We start from the raw sequence: 25,497 nt of genomic DNA on the forward strand, positions 1-25,497 counted from the left end.
AGCAGTAGAAGAATTGAGCTTCCTCTTCTGATCAATATGATTCGACTGAATGATGCCAAAGATAAAGTCAAGGCCATCCATTCCATACGGTCATTAGAATCTGCTTACCAATTTGTCAAACCAAAACTGTAGCTTATTTGAATTGGATGATTCTCTGCTAGCTTCTTGTGTTAAGTTTGAAATCTTTTCTTCTTATTATTGTTGACTTCATACTTTATTGAATTTAAAGTATAGCATCAGTCTTTTGGTAGTTTACGCATTCATTATCTTAGACTCGTGAAAGTTTGAGTGAGTGCTAATGTTTATGGAGTTCATTTGTAAATCTACAGTTGTGATTGTGTACACGTTCGCGTGACAAGATTACAATTCTAAAAATCAATTTGGAGTATGCGTTCGCGCAACTTCGATCAAATGTTTTTTTAATAATAAAGTTGTTTAAATAGGCTACTAATCAATTTTAGTTTATAGAGTTTTGAGGTGTGTCATCTACAATTTAATTATTCATGGCCCTCATGTTAATAACCTAGATATAAAAATGACAAATGTTGGTAGTTTGCTCTATGCACGTTTAATACAAATTGTGCTTATGTACACGTTCGCGTGACATGATTACGATTTCTAAAAACCAAACCGGAGTATGCGTTCGCGCGACTTTGGCCAAACTTTTCTTCATAATAAAAAAGGGTCACTAATTGTGAACACGTCCGCATGACTTGATTTTTGACACTCTAAACAAATAGGTACACGTACGCGTGACCCGTTTTCAAGATAGTTTTCTTAATTAAAAAGCGGTAAAGGGTAAATGCACATAGGATCCAAAATCAGTAATTAAACGATTTTAATAAGCCAAATATGATCAAAGCGATCGTGTTAGAACCACGGAACTCGGGAATGCCTAACACCTTCTCCCGGGTTAACAGAATTCCTTACCCGGATTTTTGTGTTCGCAGACCATAAATAGAGTCAGTTTTCCTCGATTCGGGATTTTTAACCGGTGACTTGGAACACCATAAATTATTCCAAGTGGCGACTCTGATTTCATAAATAATCTCGTTTCGATTGTCCTTTATTTGAAAAAAACTCCCTTATATTTATGCCCTTTAGGGGGTGTAAGTAAAAAAGGAGGTGTGACAGTAGGTTATGACTGGATATTCTAAAAAAATTAAGTTACTTTCTGTAAATATGAAAACTTAGACAAAATTGGGTAAATAAGTGTAAAATAGAGATTTTACCTAGCTATACTATTTTAGAAACTTATTTATCTATGTTATGTAGTTTTTAATAAGTAACTAAATTTTTCTTATAAATTGTATGCATTGCTCCTTAAAAGGCTCACACCCCATTATTAGTGACTTCAATTAAGGGATTCAATTACATCCTTTCCTTTTTCTCTCTCTCCTACTTTTTTTACATTAAAATCCCTTAATCTACGCCCAGAATCTCCATCTTCTCTCTTCCCACCATTGTCGACAGCTTTATATTATTGAAAAAATTGTCAATTGCATTGTTCTTTTGTTGGGAGACTAGACAATACTAAAAATGAAGAAAATATTCAAGAATTGTATGTGTCACGACCCTAAAACCAACCTGGTCATGATGGCGCATATCATGGAACTAGGTCAGCCGACACATTCCCAGAACAGTTCAACATTTCTTTTAAAAACTTAATAACAACCTTTTTCAACTGAAATTTCATATAAGATATAAAATCGAAAACCAAAATGCGAAAAATAAAGGCCCGACCTCGGGTGTCACTAAGTCATGAGCAATACTACAATTGTTACGAAACATAACAATACCAAAATAGTCTGGAAATAGCAAAATATATACTAGAAGGAACATAAAGAAGGAGAAAGGCAAGATTGTGAACGTTAGACAGCTACCTCGCTATCTCTGGTGAATCCGCGTCTGGAATAGTCAACAGCCGCTACCGTGGCCTAAGATACCTGGATCTGCACACAAGGTGCAAGGGGTAACGTGAGTACACCAATTCAGTAAGTAACAAGTCCAAACTATGGACTGACAGGTAGTAACGAACTAAACCTCAACAGGTAAACACAATTAAATTGTACAGTAAAGTAGGCATGCTTGTAGTTCAAATACTCAGCTCAACAGTAAGTAAATACAAATCTGAACAATGTGAAGTACAAAGCTCAGCAAATCTCTACGTACAATGTACAGAAAGCATGAAAATGTACCATGTACCTCCACTCTCAAGTGCTCAACCACTCGGTACTGCCATCCGGTCCAGGGAAGATCCATCCCGGAATATATACACATCGCTGACAACAATCACCCAGTACCGAGGAAGGCCATTCCAGCCCTATGGAGAAGATCCATCTCCAGGTATAAGTACTTCGGACAAGATCCATGTCCAGGGAAGATCCATCCCTCAATAATATCAACTGCGCCCACTGGGGGTGTGTAGACTCCGGAGGGGATCCTTTCAGTCCAAGCGCTATAACAAGCCAACGAAGGCATAATCAATAATCTGCTGCGGCGTGCAGCCCGATCCCATAACTGTCACTCATAATCAGGCTCTCGGCCTCACTCAGTCATTACTCTCCATTCTCATACACACAGGCTCACAATGCCATAATACTAGCCCAAAACAATGATATGATATGTCAAATGATAACAACAGAGACTGACACATAATATTATATGCATGAACAGGACTGAATACATAATACCAATGAACTAATGAAATGACAGCAAGAAACGACCACTCGGGTCTCAACAGTAATGGCGTGAAGCCCTAACATGATAGTTAGCATGATTTACAGTTCTTTTACTTAATCACATAAATCAAAACACATGTATCAGCAAGAAAGAGTCACTAAGCGGTGCCATGGAAAGAACTAGGCCACAATTCTCATGGTGCACGCCCACACGCCCGTCACTTGGCATTTGCATCACCTCAATACAAATCATATAGCACAACGTTCGGGGTTTCGAACCCTCAAAACCAAGTTTGGAAGCGTTACTTGCCTCAAACCAAGCCAAATCCTACTCCGCTACGTCTTTGCCTCTAGATTCAGCCTCCAAACGTCCCAAATCTAACCAAAAGCAATACAATGCAATCAATATAGGCCAAGGAGTCAATTCCAAACGAAAACTATCAATTCAAACCAAAATCCCAAAATTCACCCAAACCTGGCCCCCAAGCCCACGTCTCGAAATCCGACAAAATATTATAAAACTAGAAACTCCTTTCACTCCCGAGTCTATACATACCAAAATCATCAAAATCCGACCTCAATTGGTTCCTCAAATCCTCAATCAAAACTCTCCAAAACTCAAGCCTAACCTCTTCAACTTCTCCAATTTCCCATTAATTCCATGATTAAACAGTGGAAAAATCATCACAAATACAAAATATAAAGTCTAAGTAGCTTACCCAACTTATAGCCCTTGATTCCTCTTGAATATCACTCCCCAAAGCTCAAATACTGGCCAAAAATGGTGAAGAATGACCAAAAATTCGTGAAGGAGCCTTTATATACATTTTGCCCAGCACTTCCGTATCTGTGGTCCCCACTGCGCATCTGCGGAGCCACATCTGCGCAAAATTCTCCGCTTCTGCGGAATCTCATTAAAAGGGCATTTCCGCTTCTACGGTTGCCTAACCACACCTGCAATTATCGTAAAAGTGGGGACCAAACCGCACCTGCAACCCTGGATGCACACCTGTGCTAAATAATCGCTTATGCGGATCTCGCACATGCGATCCCCAATCCGTAGGTGCGGAAATGACAGAAGCAGCAACTTCAACTGCTCAAACCAATTCCAACCTTTCCGTCAACCATCCAAATTCATCCCGAAGCCCTCGAGATCTCAACCAAAAACACCAACAAGTTATATACCACTATTTAAACTTATTCAAATCTTCGTGACACTCCAAACAGCATCAAAACACCAAATCACCCTCGGATTCAAGCCTAAGAACTCCTAACTTCCGAATTTCGCAAATGATGTCGAAACCTATCCAACCTCGTCCGAATGACCTGAAACTTTGCACACACATCACAAATGACACTACGGACCTACTCCAATTTCCAGAATTTTATTATGACCCCGATATCAAAATTTTCAACGCCGACCAAGAAACGCTTAAATTCCAATTTCGTCAATTCAAGCCTAAATCTACCAAGAACCTCCAAATTATATTTCGAACATGCTCCTAAGTCCAAAATTACCTAACGGAGCTAACCGAACCGTCAAAATTCACATCCAATACCATCTACTCATAAGCCAACATCCGATTGATTTTTTCAACTTAACTTCAAAATAGGAGACTAAGTGTCTCATTCTTCTCCAAAACCACTCTAAATCCGAACCAACCAACCCAATACCATACAATACAGCTGATCAACATATAAAGAATCAGAAATGGGGAAAACGGGGTTATAACTCATGAAATGACCGGCCGGGTCGTTACAGTATGATAATTGTATCATAATTGTATTTGAATTGTATCAGATACATCAATGCCTAAAACATAATTACATCGTACTTGTATCACAATGGTATCTAACTTATATGTGGTACATTAACACCCAAAATAATACATGATACAATACTAATAAATTAATATACAATTACCATATATTTGTGATAAAAACTGTGAAATTCGTCATGAACTCACAACTGCTCGTAACAATACACAATGAATATACAATTATCATACATTTGTAATACAATTCTTCAATGATTAGGATACATATACAATTATAATACAATCGCGATACATATCCAAAAAATTGTGGTACGATTATGATCTTCATCTTCTTCTAGTTTCCATCACAACTCTACATTAAAAATCTAATATAATTATATTATAATTGTATCAAGTATTAATTTGGGTATTGATGTATCATATACAAGTCACTTACAATAAAAATTTTAGAAAGAAAAAAAATAAGATTCAAAACTTACCCACAACTAGATTCTAGAGCAATATTCTGAATTTAGTCTGCATTGTATCAATAAAAATAGAGATTTTTGGTGATTAGTAAGAAAGAGAAAATTTGGGTTTGAAAACCTTTGGAAAAAAGAAAAAATCGGAAATTTTTGTGTGTGGGGGGGAAGGGGGTTTCTATAAATAAAAGAGAGATTTTGGGTGATTATTTAGAATGAGAGAAAATATTTTTGACAACCTTTGGAAAAGAAACAGAATCTTAAATGTAGGGGGGTTATTGAAAATGAAGGTGGCTAAAATTAAGGGATCTTGCATTTTTATTTTATTTTTATAATTTTGTATATAACTTGTAAATATAGATATACAAAGTAATTAATAAGAAACATAAATAAAGATGGTAAATTCCTACTATTAATATGCGGGAATTTGAGCTGCCTCCGGTTAGAAAGGAGCTGCATTCGGTTACTATTTGGGTCAAAGGGTATCTATGTAATTACGGTTAAAAGGAGCAACACTATAGGCTAAAAGGGTTGATTACTGTAGCTCACCTTCAAAATTTTAAAACGTGTTGACCAATTGAACCTTGGTGATATGTATTCCCAATGAGGGCCCACTTTCCCACTGCAACTCCTTTACTCTTCACGTGTCCTCATTGTTGTTGGTGCCATTTGAGCTCGTCACATTCACCACTATGAAATACGTAGAGCAGCTTGTAAAACTCTTTTTTTTTGGTGGGCTGATAAATTAGCTTTTATAGAAAAGTGTAAGAATAAAAATAACTATTCTGTTATAAAATAAAGACTATAAAGTAAAGGCAAGTATAGAGAGAAACTGATATATTATTCGAATTCAAACTGATGTACATAATGAACTGAAATCTCTTCTATTTATAGAAGAAAGGAAGCTGCTGTGTAAGCTGCTACGCAAGCTGCTGTGTAAGCTGCTACTACAAGCTGCTGTGTAAGCTGCTACTACAAGCTGCTGTGTAAGCTGCTACTACAAGCTGCTGTGTAAGCTGCTACTACAAGCTGTTGTGTAAGCTGCTACGCAAGCTACTGTGTAAGCTGCTACTGCAAGCTGCTGTGTAAGCTGCTACTATACCAGATATGGATAATCTTCTACTGAGAGCAATGTTTATCCATAATGGAGTACTGGATGGATAAGCTTATTATACCCGGTATGGATAATCTTCTACCTAGGGTAATGTTTATCCATAACCGGGTACCAAAGTGATAAGCTTCTTCAGGAAGCTTATTTCCAATAGGGTACTAAATAGATAAACATATTTACGGTGGAGTCCCATATGGATAAGCTTCTTCAGGAAGATTATTTACAACGGAGTACTAAATGAACATCCATAATATAATATATTTATAACACTCCCCCTTGGATGTTCATTAAAAGATAATGTGTCTCATTAAAACCTTACTAGAAAAAACCACGTGGGAAAAAATCCTAGTGAAGGAAAAAGAGTACACATATTTAGTAATACGCATTGCTAGGTGCCTCATTAAAAACCTTATAAGGAAAACCCCATGGGAAAAAACCTTAGTAAGGGAAAAAGAGTGCATCGCGTATTTTACTCCCCTGATGAAAACCTTGTTTCAAATATTTGAGTCTCCGCATTCCAATCTTGTATACCATCTTCTCAAAAGTTGAAGTTGGCAAAGATTTAGTGAATAAATCTGCTGGATTATCACTTGAACGGATTTGTTGCACATCAATGTCACCACTTTTCTGAAGATCGTGTGTGTAGAATAATTTTGGTGAAATGTGCTTCGTTCTATCTCCTTTTATAAATCCTCCCTTTAATAGTGTTATGCATGAAACATTGTCTCCGTATAATATTGTGGGTCTTTTATCACATTCCAACCCACATGTTTCTCGAATGAATCACTGATCTCAATCATATGCACTCCCTGCTTGCCGGTTTGAAATCGAGCTTTATGGGTATCGGATAAATAACCTGCATCTGCATTACCAATACGATCTGCACCACTTTTGTTAGCATTAGCAAGATAAATAAGTGCACCATCTACACCGAGATAGAGTATTTCAGGACCAAGGAGCTCCTCATCCTCTTCTAGAGGTTGGAACGGATCCTTATTCACTTCAAGTGATTGAATATTCATTGGTGTACTTAATGGGTACACTTTGTCCATGTAAAAGTATTTTTAAGACCCTCTTGGAGCTCTTCCGAAGTTCCAATAAGATTTATGTCACCGACATAAAACAACAGGTGTAACAAATTTTGATGACATTTTCTTTATAAAAATACATGGACAAATAACATAATTTATGTAACTTTCTTTCAGCAAATATTTACTGAGGCGATTATACCACACGCGCACAGATTGCTTTAAACCGTACAAAGATCTTTATAATTTGATCGAGTACATTTCTCAAGACTTTGAATTATATGCTTCGGGCATTTTCAATCCTTCAAGGATCTTCATATAGATTTAGCCAAATAAGTCATATAGGTTAAGACTTGTATCTAAATGGTATGACATCTTCAAGTGTCTGGACTGCTAGTCCGATCCTCACAATCTTTTACAATATTGTGCACTATATTGTATTAAATATATCGTCGACGATCATTTTGTGTCAGTTCCGAAGCGACATAACTTGTGGAGATCTCATCACTTTCTTTATTTTCAGGTACCTGAACTTTTTCGGGAGTTTCATGAAATGTTATGTCGTGGGCTCTTCTAGAGCTTATTTCCTCCTCATTTTGATCATTAGCTCCTACTATTTTTCAAGGATTGTTACCTTTGGAACCGATTGGTCTACCACGCTTCATGCGTACAGTAAACTCTATCCTTCAGGGACTTTAATTTTAATAGGAGCATTTGCAGCTGAAATATGATATTTAATTTTAGATCAGCAAATGCTTCTGGCATTCGACTTGAATTATCTTCTAAGTGAGAATCATGATAATTCGATTCATATAGCATATTTTTCAACTATTTATTCCATCCCCCAAATGTTAGAAAAACTAACATATATCCCCAATCATCTTTGGGAAACATATCTTTGTGTATTATGGTAGAGAAATTAATCATATACCACACAACAAAAGATAGTAAAAATATTTGGTTTCTGATCCTAAACCAATTGTGAAGGGAGGACTTATCATATATTGTTGATCTGATGCATACAAGTGCTGCTATATGCAATTTAGAAAATCTTAGACCAACACATGAAGCTTTGTTCTCATAAGCAATGGTTTAGCCATTAATAGGAGGTATTCAATGCTAAACCAGCTTGGATATAAACCAGCATTATCAAGATGAACTGTCTTGATTTCATAATCTGAAAATTATGCTCTTAATCGAGAAAAGCAATTCCAAATGCCAAACTGCAGGTTGACAATAATTACACATGTAACCATCTCATATATGCACCTATAAGTGGTTCACATGATAGGTGAACGGGCCCATATTCACCTTTTATATATTTCAGAATCAGGGGTCTTAGTCCCAACTTTAGCTGGTATAATCAATTCATTATGAGAACAAGCAACACATGAGAATTCCTGAAGAATCTTCTAGTTCTTTAGTATATGCTTATCTGAATTCTCAAATAGCTCATTTAAAAATGGCAAATGAAAACTTCAAGTTTATCATGTCATGTGCTATCTCTTAGTAAACTTCTGGTTTACTATGGCATAAACTTTTGCTTTAGTAAACTTCTGGTTTACTGTGATACATGATATAGTACAAATTAAAGAATAAGGCAGGTAACTTCTCACATACATATTATTTTACCCCCTATGATTGTGGAAACATGAAGATTATCAATCTTCCAATCATTTGTAGTCTCAATATGATAGTCATTTGTATTAGTAAACTTCAGGTTTACTACAACATATGTTTTGACCATAATCATATAATATGAATGACATATTTGTATATAAGCTCTTCGAGAGCCTTCATTTATTATCCACAATCTAATATTTATCTGGCACTACTGGTGTCATGTATTCTTTAGGCAAACATTTAGCTCTTCAGGAGTTGTTGATACATTTTGTACTATCAAATATTGCTCAGACACTGCTGGTGTCATGAGAGAAAATCACAATCAAATAAACAATGTAAAACAATTGTTTAAGCACACGAAAACTCCTCTTCATAATATTTTTCCACTTCAGGAGGCAATTTCAATTGTGTTACTTCTTCAGGAGCAAATTTAAAATACGAAATATTGAGTATATATTCTCTCAATTATATTAACTCTTCTGGAGGTGAATTGTAATGTATTCACATCAAGAGCGCGTTCATATTTACCCGACTTATTAGTATTGTCACATTCACTTCAGGGAATGGATTAATATTATCAAAAGTTCTCATCCTTCAGGAAATCGAACATAATTATCTGAATGCGCATTAATCACATCAAATTGTGATGCCTCAACCTCTTTTAAAATATTTACTACTTCAGGAGCAAATCGAGGCGTGCATTTAATATAGAGAATATTTATGTAGCTTATCTTCAATTGTAACCATAGAAAGCCTAAATTATCACTTCTGGTGATCATAGGCATATACCACTTCTGGTAGTTAACAAAATATAATTACAATGAGATATACGAAATATAACCACTTCTTGTGGTTGTATATTTCTTGCAAACTCTGCTAGAGTTTAAGTTGATCTAATAATGTTATCCATATTCTTCAAAATGACATAAACAAGATATATTATAGTAAACATCATTATCAAATCATAATTTTTCTTTATGTACAACAATTACATAACCATACTATCTATTACAAATAACAAAAATTAAAATATTTACATTTCTATAGATTCACCACCGATTACATGACTTGTTTCTCCTTCTGGGAGTGCAAGGTAATCAGTTACATCCAAATGCATGAAGTCTAAATTATCTTCAGAAATAAAATTTGCTTCAGCATTTTTCTCTGTCTTCTTTAGGGAGGCTTGATAAAGCTCAACCAGGTGCTTTGGCATACGACATGTACGTGACCAGTGTCCTTTTTCTCCACATCTATAGCATGCATTTTTTGCATTTGGTGTTTACACCGCTTCATGCTTTTGTTCCTTCCTTTTCCACTGCTGGTGGTGAGGAGTGTTCTTTGGTGCATTATTATTACCGTGATTAGAGTTTCTTTCCCGACCACGACCATGACCACGACTGGGGCCACGACATCTTCCACGTTTAGCTTGGTGGAAGTTCGTCTCATTCACTTCAGGGAATGGACAAGAACCAATAGGTCGGCTTTCATGATTTTTCATTAATAGCCCATTATGTTGCTCTGCTATAAGAAGATGTGAGATAAGTTCAGAATACTTTTTAAATCCCATCTCTCGATATTGCTGCTGCAGGAGCATATTCGAGGCATGAAAAGTGGTGAAAGTTTTCTCCAACATATCATGATCAGTAATATTATCACCACATAACTTCAATTGGGAAATAATTCTGAACATAGCAGAATTATACTCACTGATAGATTTAAAATCTTGTAGCCTTAGATGAGTCCAATCATATCGTGCCTGTGGAAGAACGACCATCTTCAGGTGGTCATATCTATCTTTCAAATTATTCCACAGTATGACTGGATCTTTAACAGTAAGATATTCCATTTTCAGGCCCTCATCAAGGTGATGGCGTAGGAATATCATTGCTTTGGCACGGTCTTGGTTTGATGCCTGATTTTTGTCTTTGATGGTGTCTGCCAGACCCATCGCATCAAGATGAATTTCAGCATCAAGCACCCAAGACATGTAGCTTTTGCCCGATATATCCAGGGCTACAAATTCAAGTTTAGAAAGATTTGACATTATTTAGGAAAAGAAAGTTCTTACCTCAGATACTTTCAAAATATTTGCTCGAGATGGCAGAGTCTCGTGCTGATAACGTGTTATAAAATAAAGACTATAAAGTAAAGACAAGTATAGAGAGAAACTGATATATTATTCGAATTCAAACTGATGTACATAATGAACTGAAATCTCTTCTATTTATAGAAGAAAGGAAGCTGCTCTGTAAGCTGCTACTACAAGCTGCTGTGTAAGCTGCTACTGCAAGTTGCTGTGTAAGCTGCTACTGCAAGCTGCTGTGTAAGCTGCTACTATACCAGATATGGATAATCTTCTACTGAGAGCAATGTTTATCCATAACGGAGTACTGAATGGATAAGCTTATTATACCCGGTATGGATAATCTTCTACCTAGGGTAATGTTTATCCATAACCGGGTACCGAAGTGATAAGCTTCTTCAGGAAGCTTATTTCCAATAGAGTACTAAATAGATAAACATATTTACGGTGGAGTCCCATATGGATATGCTTCTTCAGGAAGATTATTTACAACAGAGTACTAAATGAACATCCATAATATAATATATTTATAACATACTCCTATTTCTTTCTGGAGCAACTAGCGATAATGAGAGGGGATTGAGCTAACTGTGAAAAGAATGAGTTTAGACTGGTTAAAAAGCAAAATGCAAAAAAAAGGCAACAAAAACAAACAACACTGGCTACACATGATTATTCAAAAAGAATGATGAGGTGCATCCGGTTAAACAAAGGAGCAGCATCCGGTTAGAAAGCGGGTCGGAAGGGTTTAATTTAATTTAATCAAAATACCCAAAGCTATAGTTTGACGTAGGGGTGGGAATCGGTCGGTTCGGTTCGGTTATGAATATTATCGGTTTAGTATATCGGTTATCGGTTTACAAATTTAATAAACCGATAACCGAACCGATAAGATATCGGTTATCGATTAATCGATTATCGATCATTATCGGTTCGATTATTGGTTTACCCGATAAGATAACTCAATCTGGAGTTAAGCAAAAAAGAGAAGACAATTCGCTGGAGTTAAGCAAAAAAGAAAAGAATTCACATATAGTATACTACCCATTTCTGCGTTATATCTAGTGGCCACAATTGGAATAGTACTAATTCTTCAACAATAGTTGTCCAAATACATTAATAATAATACAAAGTAGTAGCAATTTTACCTTAAAATTAACAAGTCCAAACATATAGTACTGACAATCCAACACATAAATTGGATGTTGTTTGTCAAATGTCTAACCTGGGAAAAAGAAATCATAGAGCAAAACCTTGATATGTGCATGGGCAATACTAACACAGAAATGAAAAACACCTAGAAGGCAGCTGTATAAAAGAATAATGTTAAAAAATATACCTGAAACTGACGAAGATTGTCGATTAAGAATTGATAAGTGCGAAGAGAAATTGGTAGTAGGTATAGGCTGCACAACGTGAGCTCACAAAATTAAGAAACAAAAATTAAAAAAAAAAATAAAGAATCATTATTAGTCAAAAATACCAATATGAAGATGAATTTTGTTATAGAAATTAAAAGCCTAATGTATAAGACTAAAGACTTAAACTAGGAGTAACTAGTAAGGTCTACGAAGAATGAAGATGAAGCAACTGAAGAGTGCGGCTGAGAAAGAATAGGAGAGAATGAACTGAAGCCCTAGCATATCTATATAGTTAAGGGTAAAGTTGCAATTTTATTAATTGTTATTGGGTTATCGGTTAACTCATTAATAAAATTGGCAAACCGAGGCCCGAACCGATAACTCAATAGTGAAAAAAATTTTAAACTGTTATCGAATTGTTAACCCAATAACCCGATACCGATAACCCAATAAAAACTTAACGGTTCGGGTTATCGGTTTTACCCAATATATACCCAGCCCTATTTCGACGCGTGCTGCACGCTTTCTTCCAGGTACGAAGCTACCTAGCTCTGCTTTTGGGTTGCACTATTGTCTCGCTTTCCTCTGTTTTGTTTGATCTCAAGTTTCTCCTTTCCTCTTTGACGATTTCTCAAGTTATTTGCTTTTAGTTTGCCGTGTGATATATAGTAAAGGTATGATTAACGCCATTATTTAGATTTAAGATTTAGTGGGTTTTAAATTTGAACAATGTTTGTTTCTCATGTTTTGAATTGAACTTGGATAGAAGATTTAGACTACTTCTATGTCAAATTTTAAGCTAATTGGTATCTGTTGTTGCGCTTACTGTTCTGTACTTACTCTTAATTTTCATCTATTCGACCTATGTCGAAGTGCAGTAAAAACAGATTTGAGTCTGTTCTTATAAAAATTGCCTTTGCGTTTGCATTAGAAGTGTTTGTGAAATTGCCTGAAAGAAACTACGATTGACCTAAACTTCTTTTTAATATGTTGTTTCAAGACATCTTAACTCACAGTTTCAAATTATATGCTAAAAGATCATATCTACATTTGTTCAGTTAAAGGATTCGTGCACTAGCAAAAAGTTGATCATTTATTGTTCTTGTACATTAGCCTGCAATATGTCACCAACTTCAACTTGTGGGTCCTATTCATGGTTGGAAAGATTGAGAAATCTACACTAAGATAAGTTTACTTGGATAAAAGTGATTTAAAGACTAGCTAGAGATTGAAGTAGCTTCCTGTCAAAAATTATAAAATTGGTACCTGATAATTTCGTTGATCATAAATGATTAGTTGGCAATCAATTGGAAGTGTTTACATGTCTCCCCCATCCTCTATTGTGTTTGATTTGATGAAACTTTGTAGCTATTTCTCCAGGAAGCTAGAAATATTTGACTGGCTATTTTTAATCTGCAGAATGTTTCCTTCTCATGTTCTGAACTTGGATAAAATATTTAGACTACTTTTGTCTAAAATATTTAGCTAATTGGTGATATATTATTGTGCTCGCTTTTGTGCGTCTTTCAGATTGCTCCTTCAAGTTGCTCTTCCTGAGCTAAGTTTTAATTTTCATCTGTTCTGCTTCTATCGAAGTGCAGTAAGAACAGATTTGAGTTTGTTGTTACATAAACTGCATTGGGTTCGTAGTAGAAGTGTTTGTGAAATTGCCTGAAAGGAATTACGACGGACATAAAAAATTCGACAGCTCTTTCTTTAAAGTTGTCTGCTAATTTATGGTAGTTTTACTCATACGACACGTTAACATCAATACTAATGGATATTGATGTTTTAGCATACTATAAAATACTGAAAAAGAAACCCAAAACAAGAAAAACTTCTGCCAATGAGGTTAAGATTCTGAATACCTGGTACAAAAACTGAAAAGTAATTGATGGAAATGAGCAAAACAATGAATTAGGAGGACTGTTTACTAATTTTTGTTCACAAATGAAAGCAACAGAAAACCAGAGCAGCAACATCAAATTTTGATATCCTTTAAAAAAATTCAAATATTGGCGTCATGCTAAAAAGTGTTCAACATTGTGAAAAGTTCACATTGGAATATGGTTCTATCGTTCAAGGGATGAAACTTATTATAATTTTCAACTATTAAATAGAACAAGTAGGATAAAAGCGAATTGGTGATAAGGATTTGAATCGTTTCTAATAATTATGAAGCAATTCCCTAACTTGTTCTAAAATATTGGATAAGGATTTTCAATATAGAATGTGTTAAGCATACTTTTTTGACAGAAACAAAAAGGAGAAGACTGACCTTGGGAATTGCTAATTAGCTCAAAATGTTATTTAACATGCTCTTGTAGCTCTTCTGTAATGATGAATAGTACCTAAAATTTTAATTAAAAAAAATTAGGTGTATGTTGACTGCTTCCGGAATATACATATCACAACAAGGAATAAGTAAAATTAAAATGGAGATGATGGTAATTTAAAAGTTGTAGATAATAAAATCGATTCAAGAATTCGTATCGTATTTTGTCATACAGTAAACTTTTAGCGATGAAAATAATATTTCCATTCCACTTTCTGACTACTGCTTAAACTTCAGAAGACATCTATGAAATTATTTTTCTTTGCAAAATAATTACTTCTGTGTAATTCTCATTACTTAACAGACATAGATTCACTTTGTCTATGTCGTTAATTTGTGTTTGACCAACTACAGTATTGGTTAAAGCAGCTTATTAGATAGACAACTCATTGAATTACATGTCTTGTTATACGTTCCTATGTTTGTTTATGCTTAGTTGTTATTTGTACTATGATATCCTATTTTACAATGTCAAATAGTTTTGCTTTCACTGATTGTTACCTAATTATTGCTTCCTCGACATCTTCTACTGTTTGATGAGGAAAATTTAATTATAATGTTGTAGGAAAACGTGTAGGTCACCTACAATATCGACAGTTGTAAAAAAAATACATTAATGAATAGTCGACAGTCAAAAAAAGGTCCTCGCTCAGTGACAGAAGCTGATGATAAGAATGCCAAACACCGTAAAATAGATGTTAGGGTAGTAGCCACTGAGAAAGAAAAAATGATTTTCCAACGACGCCTAAAAAATTGTCAAACAACAACTAATCGTCTTCTTGCAAATGCAAATCACGTGAATCCCGTTGGAACATCATCTAAATTACAGGATGATCTTACTATTGGAGCTTCTTGTTCTTCTTCAAAATTAGGTTACAGCAAATCTCCTATACTTTTATTGCTTCCTTTTTTTTCATTTTGTACTATATACATGTACAATGATTAGCATGTCATTCTCATCATGCAGTTACTGAGCGTGCAACTTTTTCCTCATTGGATGTCTTTCGTAGCAAGAAAGATGTGATTCATCCTTTCCATGTTTTTGAAAAAGGTAGGACCACAGAGATGTAATGTGTATTTAAGTTCCCGTGTGAATTGTGCACATTAATTAATCGAACAACTGTGATGAATCAGGCTCGACATCGGGTATAGCAAATGATTTATGTACTCCAATCTTGGATACACCTACAACTAAAGGTTAGTATGACCATCATCCTTTACTAATTTTACCATTTGTTCTGTTTTCGTTCCTTAGAATTGTCTCCACTATGCAGGTTGTCTAAAGAATAAAAAAACTATAATTAACATTAAATAATTACGCCCAGACTATATTCTGTTAAAAAATTTGAGTATGAACATCCTGTATTTTGTTGTGGCAGTGGTACAGTGAGGTTCACCTCTCATTGAAAGTCAACTAAACTGAGAAATTTATACATGGCGAACAATGCAGAATTCAAGCACTTCCAGACGTACATTAGAATATGAAATAACCTGTTTGCCATTACATCACTTGGTGTCAATTATGACAAAGATTTAAAACGTCAAACCTCATGTGAACATAAAACAGGAGAAATTAAAGATGAAGTTCGAAAGTTTTTGTATTCTTCTTTTTTTTTAAAGAAATTCCACCGTACGGTCCTTCTGTATCATTCATGCCATACGGGTCTAAGCTTCAAGCTATTACTTTTGAGATCTTAAATTTAAATAGTTTTTTGGTGCCTATTAATGCTTTACTATGTTCCTTTAAGCATCTCGCCTACTCTGTTAGGCAGCTACTACTTGTCGCGCCCCCTTTTTTCCCTCTTTGCATCGGAAAATCGGGTTTATGACATTTTTGGGTGTAGGACAACTCATTCCTTTTGGGAACTGGGTTTTGCATTTGAAGAGTCGCCACCTAATGAGTTAAGGTGCATTAGGACACCTATAAAGTTTATTTCTAAGTTTCACTGCTACAAAATAGACTTTTAATGGCAATTAATTAGCGGCAATAGAATAATGGCCACTAAATAAATTTATAAACGAAAAAATTAGTGGCAAATAAGCATCAGCTGTTATTAAGCACCTTTTAGTGGCAATAAAAAGGAATAGCCACAATAAAAAGTACTCTAGTATTATTTTTACCTTCCCTCCAAATTTTTAGACTAAAATAACATATTCCTTCCAGTTCCTTCCGCCTAAGTTGGGAAATTTTAGGAAAATCTTTTAGAAATATACAAATCTCTCATCCCCTGTAATTCTCATCATTGTTGCCTTATCGCCGAACTTCTGTCTCACCGCAGCGTGACCATTCTCAGGTACTATATTTTAGAAAATATCTTTTTATTACTTCTCCATCTCTTCTCCGTCTTTTCTTTGCTCCAAAATATTTTTTGTAGATTTTGGATGGGAGATAGGTGTCAAATTATTTTATTTTGGTTGTTGTTAGAACGTGTAGTGTTTCCGGATGTCTTATACCCTTTGGCAAACCTTAAATTGAAATCAAAGTTATACAATTTAAGGATAAACACCAGTTTGAAGAAGTTGGCTAAACTTATCCTTTCCCTGCCCATCTTCCGCTACGCTACCGAGAGTGATTAGGAAGAGAATTTTGTTCCTTTTATTTGGCAAATATTTTATTTTCAAAGATGTTTTAATCATATTGCATATCGTGATTAGTAGTGTGTTCTTTCATTCAGCCTTTATCCTTGTAGGTTTTGATTGGAGTTAACACAATAATAAAAAGGGCATCTTTTACAAATAAATATTACTTTTTACTTTTTTGTAAATTAAGTTCCTAGTACTAGAATCTGAATCAGTTATAGTTTTATAAAACTTAAATTTTCTATTTAATATAGTGATATGTGATAAGTAGAAAATAATAGACCAAATTTGATTTTCCTTTCCATGGCACTCTCTGCAGCTTTCTTGAAGATCATGAATGGTTTGTCCCTAGGCCAATTAGACCTCGAGACATTTTTGATATGGAAGAAGAAAATAATATACATTTTGAGTTATCAATGCAAAGTGATGTCAATGACTTGACTCTCTTAGAATATATTTGTGATTCAGAATATGAGTATAATGATTGGGTGAGAAGTGGTGTTGATGGGATAGTAATTGATATTAACCAACATTCTCTTATTCCTCCCAGTGAAAGTGAAGAAAATGTTGACGGAGGAAATGATATTGCAAATGAAAGCGATTCTGAATAAGATAGATCGTAGTTATACTTTTCTTGCAGGTGTTATTAAACTACTTAATAGGGATTTTTTTGATTCAGAACATTGAATAAGATATCTTTTTTGCTTTCAATTTTGGTCACATTCTATAGAAGTTGCATATCAGCCAGCTTGCTTATCCGTATTTGTATTGGTGGATTATCTAACATTTTAGTAAATTCTCTATGCTTTATTTTACTTCTATTTTGTTTATGTAGCCGTTGTATTGTGATATGCTAAGGTGTTCTTATAATTAAATATAAAATTTTGTTGTCAGGTGCCACAATATCTAACCTGTTTTGTTGATGTGTCTTTATTTGTATAAGTAATATGACTTTCATATATTATTGCGGCTAAATAATTATTCATTTTGGAGAAGAAACAATGCAAACCAGAGGTGGCAAGCGAATGGTTATTGAAGAGCAATGTGATGATGAAGGTGTGCGGTCTTATATTGAACAACTGATGGATGATCAAAACTACTTTCAAGCCCAAACACATGATGGTCAATCTAATGAACTGAATAATTCGGCTGACATCGGAGTTCATCAGAATGATGACTCAGGTAACATTTTTTTTGATACCTGTTAGTTTTGAAATACCTTAAGATGTTAGGTTTGATATCACTAATTAGTTTGTTCCTTATGAATCGTAATATTTTAATGGATAATAAAAGTTACTTTAGTATATGTGATCAAAAGTGCATTGACTTTTCATTCGTATAACCTTTTAGAAGCAAATAAATCAGATATTTTCAGTTACTTGAATGTTATAGAAGCAGATACATTAATTATCGCAGATTTTTTAACCTAAAATTCAATAGAAAAATAGAAGAAGAGATTAATAAGACTTAACTTCAATATATTAATAATTCGATAATTGACCAATTTTGGCATCAGCTAACGTGATCTCTAAGAATTGAAAGGACTCCAACTAGTTATATTATCGTCTGACGGATTGCATAGTCTTATGTTAAAGGGTAGCTCCTTGATGTTATCTACTTTCATTTACACCTATTAAATGAGTAACAATTCTGTAAATGCTACATTTGGTCAGTATAATTTGTTGAATGATATTTAGTTTTCATATTACTTACAAGAATCTGGTGACTTCTTATTTAATTTTTTGTAAATACCATTAGTGACTTCTCATTGAAAGGTGAAGTGTTTCTTCTTCAGTCCTATTATGTTGGTTCCTAAGAGTTTTTTTAACTTAGTAAAATACTATTTTACTATCATGAAAAAGACATGAAGCTAACAAAGTTATATAAGGCAACAAAATTATGAAACCAACTGAAATGTGATCAAGCAATAAGTCGCTTACTTTTTTCAAAATCATTAATCAATTTCTCAATAGTGTGAAATGAACTTCATAGTTGATATCTCCTTCCTAGAGTACTGTTTATTAAGAGTAGGCATCTGTGTGGATTTCATGACCTTTGAATCTTTTCCATGTTAGATAATTCAGAGGCAAGGAAGGTTTGTGGGCCTACATTACTAAAAAAAATTTGGAAGATGCCTCCAGGGAAGACAATTGATGTGCAGTTCAATAGTCGTAACAATTCATTGGGAAAGCGGGTAGAAAGCTAGCAAGCTTTCTAGGGATTGTCGCTAGAACTCGAGAACTAACTCCATTACATGTAAATGATTGGAGAAGTTTTGGCAAGGATGAAAAGAACAAATTGGTGGAATTTGTGAGGGTATGGTACTATTATTCTTATTCTTCTTATATGAATATCATAATATGGATTTCTTTATACATGATATTTTCTTGTAAACGTTTGCTTATATTTTTGTAGAAGAAGTTCTCTATCCCAACGCGCGGAGAAAAGCATGTGATAAACTCACTAGGAAAGAAATAGAAAGATTATAAGTGTGATTTAAAAAGTGAGTATACATCTAAGTATAAGACAAAAGATGCTCTACTGAAAAATAGACCAAGTCGTATACCCAGGGATCAGTAGACTGGTCTCGTCTCATATTGGCTCTCTGATAAAGCTAAGGTATCTGCTTTTATAAGTCCTAAAAATACACTTAGTTGATTGCTTTTGATTTTTTCTTGGTTAGTTTTTATGTATAAATTATAAGATATTATTTTTATGTTGCAACGATAGAGGCGAACACAAGCAAATAGAAATAATAGGGCCAAGCAAAATATGCCTCACACTGGAGGATCCAAAAGTATTGCCACCTTGATGGCTGAGAAGGTATCCATATGAAAATTAAAAAAAATATTATATTTTAAAAACTCTTTATCATGAATATGTGACATTGATTTTGTCGTATTAGGCTGAAAATGGGATAGAGCCTACACGAGCACAATTTTTATTTTAACTCATAAACAACGTAAGGATGGTCGACCACTTGATGAGGAGTCTGCAAAGACAATTGTAAGATTTCTTCTCAATCTCTTATTTTTCGAATTTCTTCTATTTTTTTAATTAAATCCAGGTTCACCAATATTATTTGCGTCTTCAGTTCCTCAAAAATACCTGTGATGACCCAAAAGGTCATCACTTGTTTTTAAATTGAATTCTACGTTTCGAGGCCTTAACACCTCATTTAGCATTACCTCGATTTGCGTGCGCAGTCCGAGTACGTAGCCGGAAAGCCTATATGTGAAAATCTGTGAAAAATGATAAATTTTGACTATAAGATGAGTTAATTTGACTTCGGTCAATATTTTGGGTAAACGGACTCGGACCCATGATATGACGGTCCCGGAGAGTCCGTAGGAAAATGTGGGACTTGGGCGTATACCCCGAATCGAATTCCGAGGTCCCAAGCCCGAGAAATGAATTTTTAAAGAAAATTATTTTCTGAAATTGTTTAAAGGATTTGGAAATGAATTTTGATCAGAACATGTTGGTATCGGGCCCGTATTTTGGTTCCGGCACCCGGTACAGGTCTTATTTGTGATTTAAGATAATTCTGCGAAGTTTGGTAAGAAACAGAATCCGTTTGACGTGATTCGGAGCTTAATTGCAAAATTTGATGTTTTAAGAAGTTTGAAACAATTCTTTGATTTTTGAGGTTTAATTCGATGTTAATGATGTTATTTTGGCGATTTGATCGCATGGATAAGTTCATATAGTGTTTTTAAGTTAGTACGTATGTTTGGTTTGGAGCCCCGGGCTCGGGTGAGTTTCGGAAGGTTTTTAGAACTCAAAAGTTGCAGATTTTTCCAGTTTCTAGTGTGCTGATACTTTCTTCTTCGCGTTCGCGGGAGGACCCTCGCGAACGCGATGTATTATTTATGCGGAAGGAAAATTCCTTCTACGCGAACGCGTAACCCAGGTCGCGAACGCGAAGCTTTGGGGGGGGGGGTCTTCCGTTCGCGAACACGGGCCTGGTAACGCGAACGCGAAGGCTTATGAGCCTGGGCAGGGGGAGGGGTATTAAACCCACGCGAACGCGACTGCCTGGACGCGAACGCGACCGCCTGGACGCGAACGCGAAGGCTCGAGGAGTTACTTCTCCGTGAACGCAAGCCCTTTGTCGCGAACGTGAAGGTCTGTCAGGCCTAACTCATCTCGAACGCGTTGAGCTTATCGTTAACGCGAAGACCAATTTCGCCCAGTTATTTTAAGTTTCAAAAACAGAATGCATTACGGGATTTAACCCATTTTTCACAAACTTCTTCTTCTCCACACTTCTTGGGCAATTTTTGAAGAACTTCTTCACCATAATGTCTTGGGTAAGTAATCTTTGACTTATTTTTTTCCATTTTTATCAACACCCACTAGATTTCTAGGCCTAAAACATGTGATTAAGGGTAGAAAATTAGGGATTTGGGTAGAGTTAGGGCTTTTTGATTATTTGAGAATTTGACCTCGTTTTTGGGGTAGGATTTCAAAACAAATTATATATTCGGGCTCGTGGGTGAATGGGTGATCGGGTTTTGGTCCGAACCTCGTGTTTTGACCAAGCGGGCCCGGGGTCAATTTTTGGATTTTTGGGAAGAATGATTAGAAAACTATAATTAAGTATTGGAATTGGATTGTTTGGCATTTATTGATGTTATTAAGTCGATTATGTATAGATACGATTGATTTGGAGCCAAATTCGAAAGGGAAAGCGGTGTTTGAGGCTTGAGTTAGCCGTGGAGTTCGAGGTAAGTGTTTGCTCTAACCTTAGCTTGAGGGATTAGGAGTTGTGTCCTATTTGCTATTTTCTTCTGGTTGAGTACGACGTATATGCATGGTGACGAGTATCTATACGTTGGTATCAAGCATGACCGTGAGTCTTATATTGTGATTTTCATGATTTCGTTGTATTATTCATGTCGTGGTGAAGATTTCTATTTGTTGTGTAAAGTTGTGGAAGAATTATGACCTATGAACATCGAAGAGCGTTGGCTCCAGTTGTATAACGAATTGTGAAAGTATAAGTGATAATTGAAACTCTAAAGCATTGGCTCGAGTTGTGAAGTGAATTGTGAAGTAAAAGTGAGAAAGAGAAGAGATCATTATGTTGCCCCCTTGCCGGGCTATTGTTGAGTTGTGGTTCCCTTGCATGGTGTTCTTAATTGATATTACGGATGCTTAGGTTGATAATTCTTTGTGTTGGGTAAGGATTATGGTTATAGTTGTGGTAGTTAGATGTTGGAACAAGTTTGGTTATAGTTGAGGCAGTTAGGTGTTGTAACAAGTTTGGTTATAGCTGAGGTAGTTAGGTGTTGTAACAAGTTTGGTTGTAGCTGAGGTAGTTAGGTATTGTAACAAGTTTGGTTATAGCTGTTTCTCCTTTTGCCGGGACGTATTACTTATGATGTTGAATCCCTTGCCGGGATAGTGTAGACCTTATTGATCCCTTGTCGGGACTCTTGTTATGATTGTTGTCAATATTATATGTGGATCGGGTTGCACGCTGCAACAATATTATATGTGGATCGGGTTGCACGCCGCAACAATATTATATGTGGATCGGGTTGCATGCCGCAACAGTGTCGTTATATATTGGGATCGGGTTGCGCGCCGCAACAATTATTGATACAAATGTGTTTATTTTGGATATTAGTTACTTTTGTTCGCTGTGAATCCTAAGTTGCCCTTACACTGTTACTCTGGATTTACTGTTATTACTGGTATATCTCCGCAACATGTTTCCCCCTCCCATCTTTACTTATTCCTACTTTACTTTTCGATGTATATTATATAACTGCACAGGTTTATTTGGTAGTCTGGTCCTAGCCTCGTCACTACTTCGCCGATGTTAGGCTAGGCACTTACCAGCACATGGGGTCAGTTGTGCTGATATTATACTCTGCACTCTTTTGTGCAGACCCCAGTGTTGTAGACTTCGGACCACAGTGAGATTGTTGATTCTTGTTCATCAGGCGACCCGAGGTAGCCCTGCAGGCGTCCGTAGGACTTGGCGTCTCCTTCTATCTACTATCTTGTTTCTTACATGTATTTCCAGAGACAGTGTTGTATTTAATTCTTTCAGACCTTTATATGTAGTATTCTTAGACCGTCTGTGAAACTGTGACACCAGTTCTAGGTAGTCGAGACTCAAACGGTTTTAATAGATATTCATGTTCAGATGGCTTATTGTTTTCTTCCGCTTATGTTATATTCCGTTGTTTAAATGTTATTTCTTCGTAATTATTAAAGAGAATAAAATTGGTAAAAAGGTAGATGGTTCAATAATTGGCTTGCCTAGCTCACATAAGTAGGCGCCATCACAACTCCCGAGGGTGAAAAATCTGGGTCGTGACAATACCTCTTCCGAATTTAGAAGTATTTTCTTTCAGCAATTTTCTGTTGTTTCTGAATATATTTTACCTTCTTTGACAACTCTCTCTAATCAGGACATGATAAATGAAAGATTGAGGAGTAATAGTGAGAGACAAAATGACCATCCTCCTCAGAATGTTGCTTGGGAAGGAGATGTATATTCTCAAGTCTTGGGAAATGAAAAAAGCGGATATGTTCGAGGTTTGGGACTTGGTCCAACTCCTTCTATATTATGGGGTAGTAAATCCTCCATAGGAAATATTGGTCCAAATGATTCTTCTAATGAGGTAAAAAGGTTAGAACAAAAGGTAATACAGTTAACAGAGTTAAATGAAAAACAAAGTGAAGAAATGAGTTCGATGAAGCATGAATTATCATGGATGAGACAAGTCATGTGCGAAATTGGACAGGTAACTCAAATTCAAAAATCTAAAACATTTGTTCTGAAACTTTAGTCTTATTAAATTAGTGTTATCCAACATGCTAATATTGATCAGGTTCGTGATGCCAACAGTGGCCATGAACGAGTACCACAAGCGCAATAGAATCATAGTATTGGTGAAAATACTCCATCTTCTCATGGTATTGCTCTTTTTTTATTGATAAGGATGGTATTGCTCTTATACTTGAATATGTCAACATGGTACTCCTCTTTTGAATTATGCTCAATATGTTGCGAATTGTGTTTTGCACCAGTTTGATTTTATTTTGAGTTGCTAATGAATGGTGAACATTTTATTATTATTCCCTCTCATAAAAATTGTTAGCAGAAGAATAGGAGAAATTGATATTGGTGATATACTAGCTAATTGGAATTGAGGTCTAGGATTGTTGTTACGTTTCCATAGGATGTTATATTGACTTAGAAACTTTTAATCTTGCCATTGATTTGTATATTAGAAGCAAATCTGGAAAACATCTAGCATTACAGATATTAAGCTATTGTTCTTTTGGATACGTGCATCCTTGGAAGGTTGTGTCTGTTGCTGAGAAGTACCAATTTGGTTGATTCTTGTTGCATCTGCTTTTAACCTCAACAATCTCATTGTCTTGAACCTATGACCATTCAGGTACTAGAATGTACTCCTTAATTTTTTTAATTTTATGTCTGAATGAGTACTGATAGCTTGGTTAGTCATATTGCGTTATGCAGTTATTCCACCAACTGTTACTGAAGATAAGATAATATAGCCTCTCTATCTGCACGAGTTGAATTTGAACTTGGGAATTGACTGAATTGACTTAAATGAAATAACATGGTTAAGGAAATAGCTCAGTTGATCAAGATGGACTATTTTCACTTTATATTTTAGATGTAGACTCACAATTTTTCTGTTTCACATTCAACTTTTTCTTTTGACGTTCCCTTATTTTATTATTTCAGGTTATGCCAATAAAGTTTGAAAATTTAGCATGGAAGAATTTCAATATGATGAAGAGTTACAGAAATTGTTTGACGGTTATGCATATGCTATTTTATTATTGTCGGTATTCGATAGGATTAATTACAATGACATTGATTTTTTAGTTTAAACAATGTAATTTTTTTGATCCTTTCCATTGATACATTCCTACTATGGAATGTTCTTTCTTTTATTTTTCTTGATATTACAGTTTTATTAGTCATATCCTTGTTAGCATTTGCCACTTGGAAGATAATTTTGATAGCAACAAATAAAGGTTGTCAAAAGGACAAGACAAAGAATTACAATTGTTGTTAAAACTTTCATATTTTTTACGGCAATAAATTTTATTCTTCATTTGCCGCTGAAAAGGTTACTTTTTAGCGACTATTAATTGAATTTACCGGCAATAGAAAAAGATGCTAAAGGTGAAAATTAGGTCATTTTTGGGATGACATTAATAGCCATTAAAATGGCCGCTAAACAATTGTCATTAAAGCTATGACTTTTAGCGACAATTAAAATAGATTTCCCGGGATTTGAGATTTTTCATCCTAAAAGTCATGGGTTAGAGAGAGATGCTCTACCTTCTCTCTAAAAGATCCCTCATCAAACTCCCCAAAACTACATAGTTTTTTCTCTTCATCTTTTCCCCATCTTTTCCTAATGAACACAAAAGAAAAAACAACTTGAACCAAA

The 25,497-nt window shown here is 35.2% G+C and overlaps 1 protein-coding gene across 7 annotated transcripts; it reads left to right on the forward strand.

The window, feature by feature from the left end:
* The first annotated feature begins 12,645 nt into the window (after nucleotides 1-12,645).
* On the forward strand, nucleotides 12,646-23,209 carry LOC104231852 (uncharacterized). Of its 7 annotated transcripts, XM_070174438.1 has the most exons (10): nucleotides 12,808-15,333; nucleotides 15,429-15,512; nucleotides 15,596-15,658; nucleotides 18,035-18,223; nucleotides 19,117-19,357; nucleotides 19,457-19,660; nucleotides 19,772-19,864; nucleotides 19,947-20,047; nucleotides 21,700-21,771; nucleotides 22,941-23,209. In XM_070174438.1, the coding sequence occupies exons 1-5, from the start codon at nucleotides 15,078-15,080 to the stop codon at nucleotides 19,245-19,247; spliced, it is 723 nt and encodes a 240-aa protein (XP_070030539.1). In that variant the 5' UTR covers nucleotides 12,808-15,077; the 3' UTR covers nucleotides 19,248-19,357; nucleotides 19,457-19,660; nucleotides 19,772-19,864; nucleotides 19,947-20,047; nucleotides 21,700-21,771; nucleotides 22,941-23,209. The 7 variants fall into 7 exon arrangements, 5 of the variants coding, with proteins under 5 accessions (XP_070030541.1, XP_070030539.1, XP_070030538.1 ...); XR_011407594.1 differs by lacking the exons at nucleotides 12,808-15,333; nucleotides 21,700-21,771 and adding an exon at nucleotides 12,646-12,800 and having other exon boundaries at nucleotides 18,038-18,223; XR_011407595.1 differs by lacking the exons at nucleotides 12,808-15,333; nucleotides 21,700-21,771 and adding an exon at nucleotides 12,659-12,800.
* Nucleotides 23,210-25,497: the final 2,288 nt, after the last annotated feature.

Source organism: Nicotiana sylvestris, chromosome 5 (genome assembly GCF_000393655.2).
Source record: "Nicotiana sylvestris chromosome 5, ASM39365v2, whole genome shotgun sequence".
Lineage (NCBI taxonomy): Eukaryota > Viridiplantae > Streptophyta > Magnoliopsida > Solanales > Solanaceae > Nicotiana > Nicotiana sylvestris.

Excerpts from the sequence above, each read along its gene's own strand:
- LOC104231852 (XM_070174438.1), top strand. The coding sequence starts at position 15,078 with ATGAATAGTCGACAGTCAAAAAAAGGTCCTCGCTCAGTGACAGAAGCT. Across the intron at positions 15,659-18,034 it reads GGATACACCTACAACTAAAG|AAGAAACAATGCAAACCAGA; the intron begins GTTAGTATGACC and ends TTCATTTTGGAG. Across the intron at positions 18,224-19,116 it reads TCATCAGAATGATGACTCAG|ATAATTCAGAGGCAAGGAAG; the intron begins GTAACATTTTTT and ends TTTCCATGTTAG.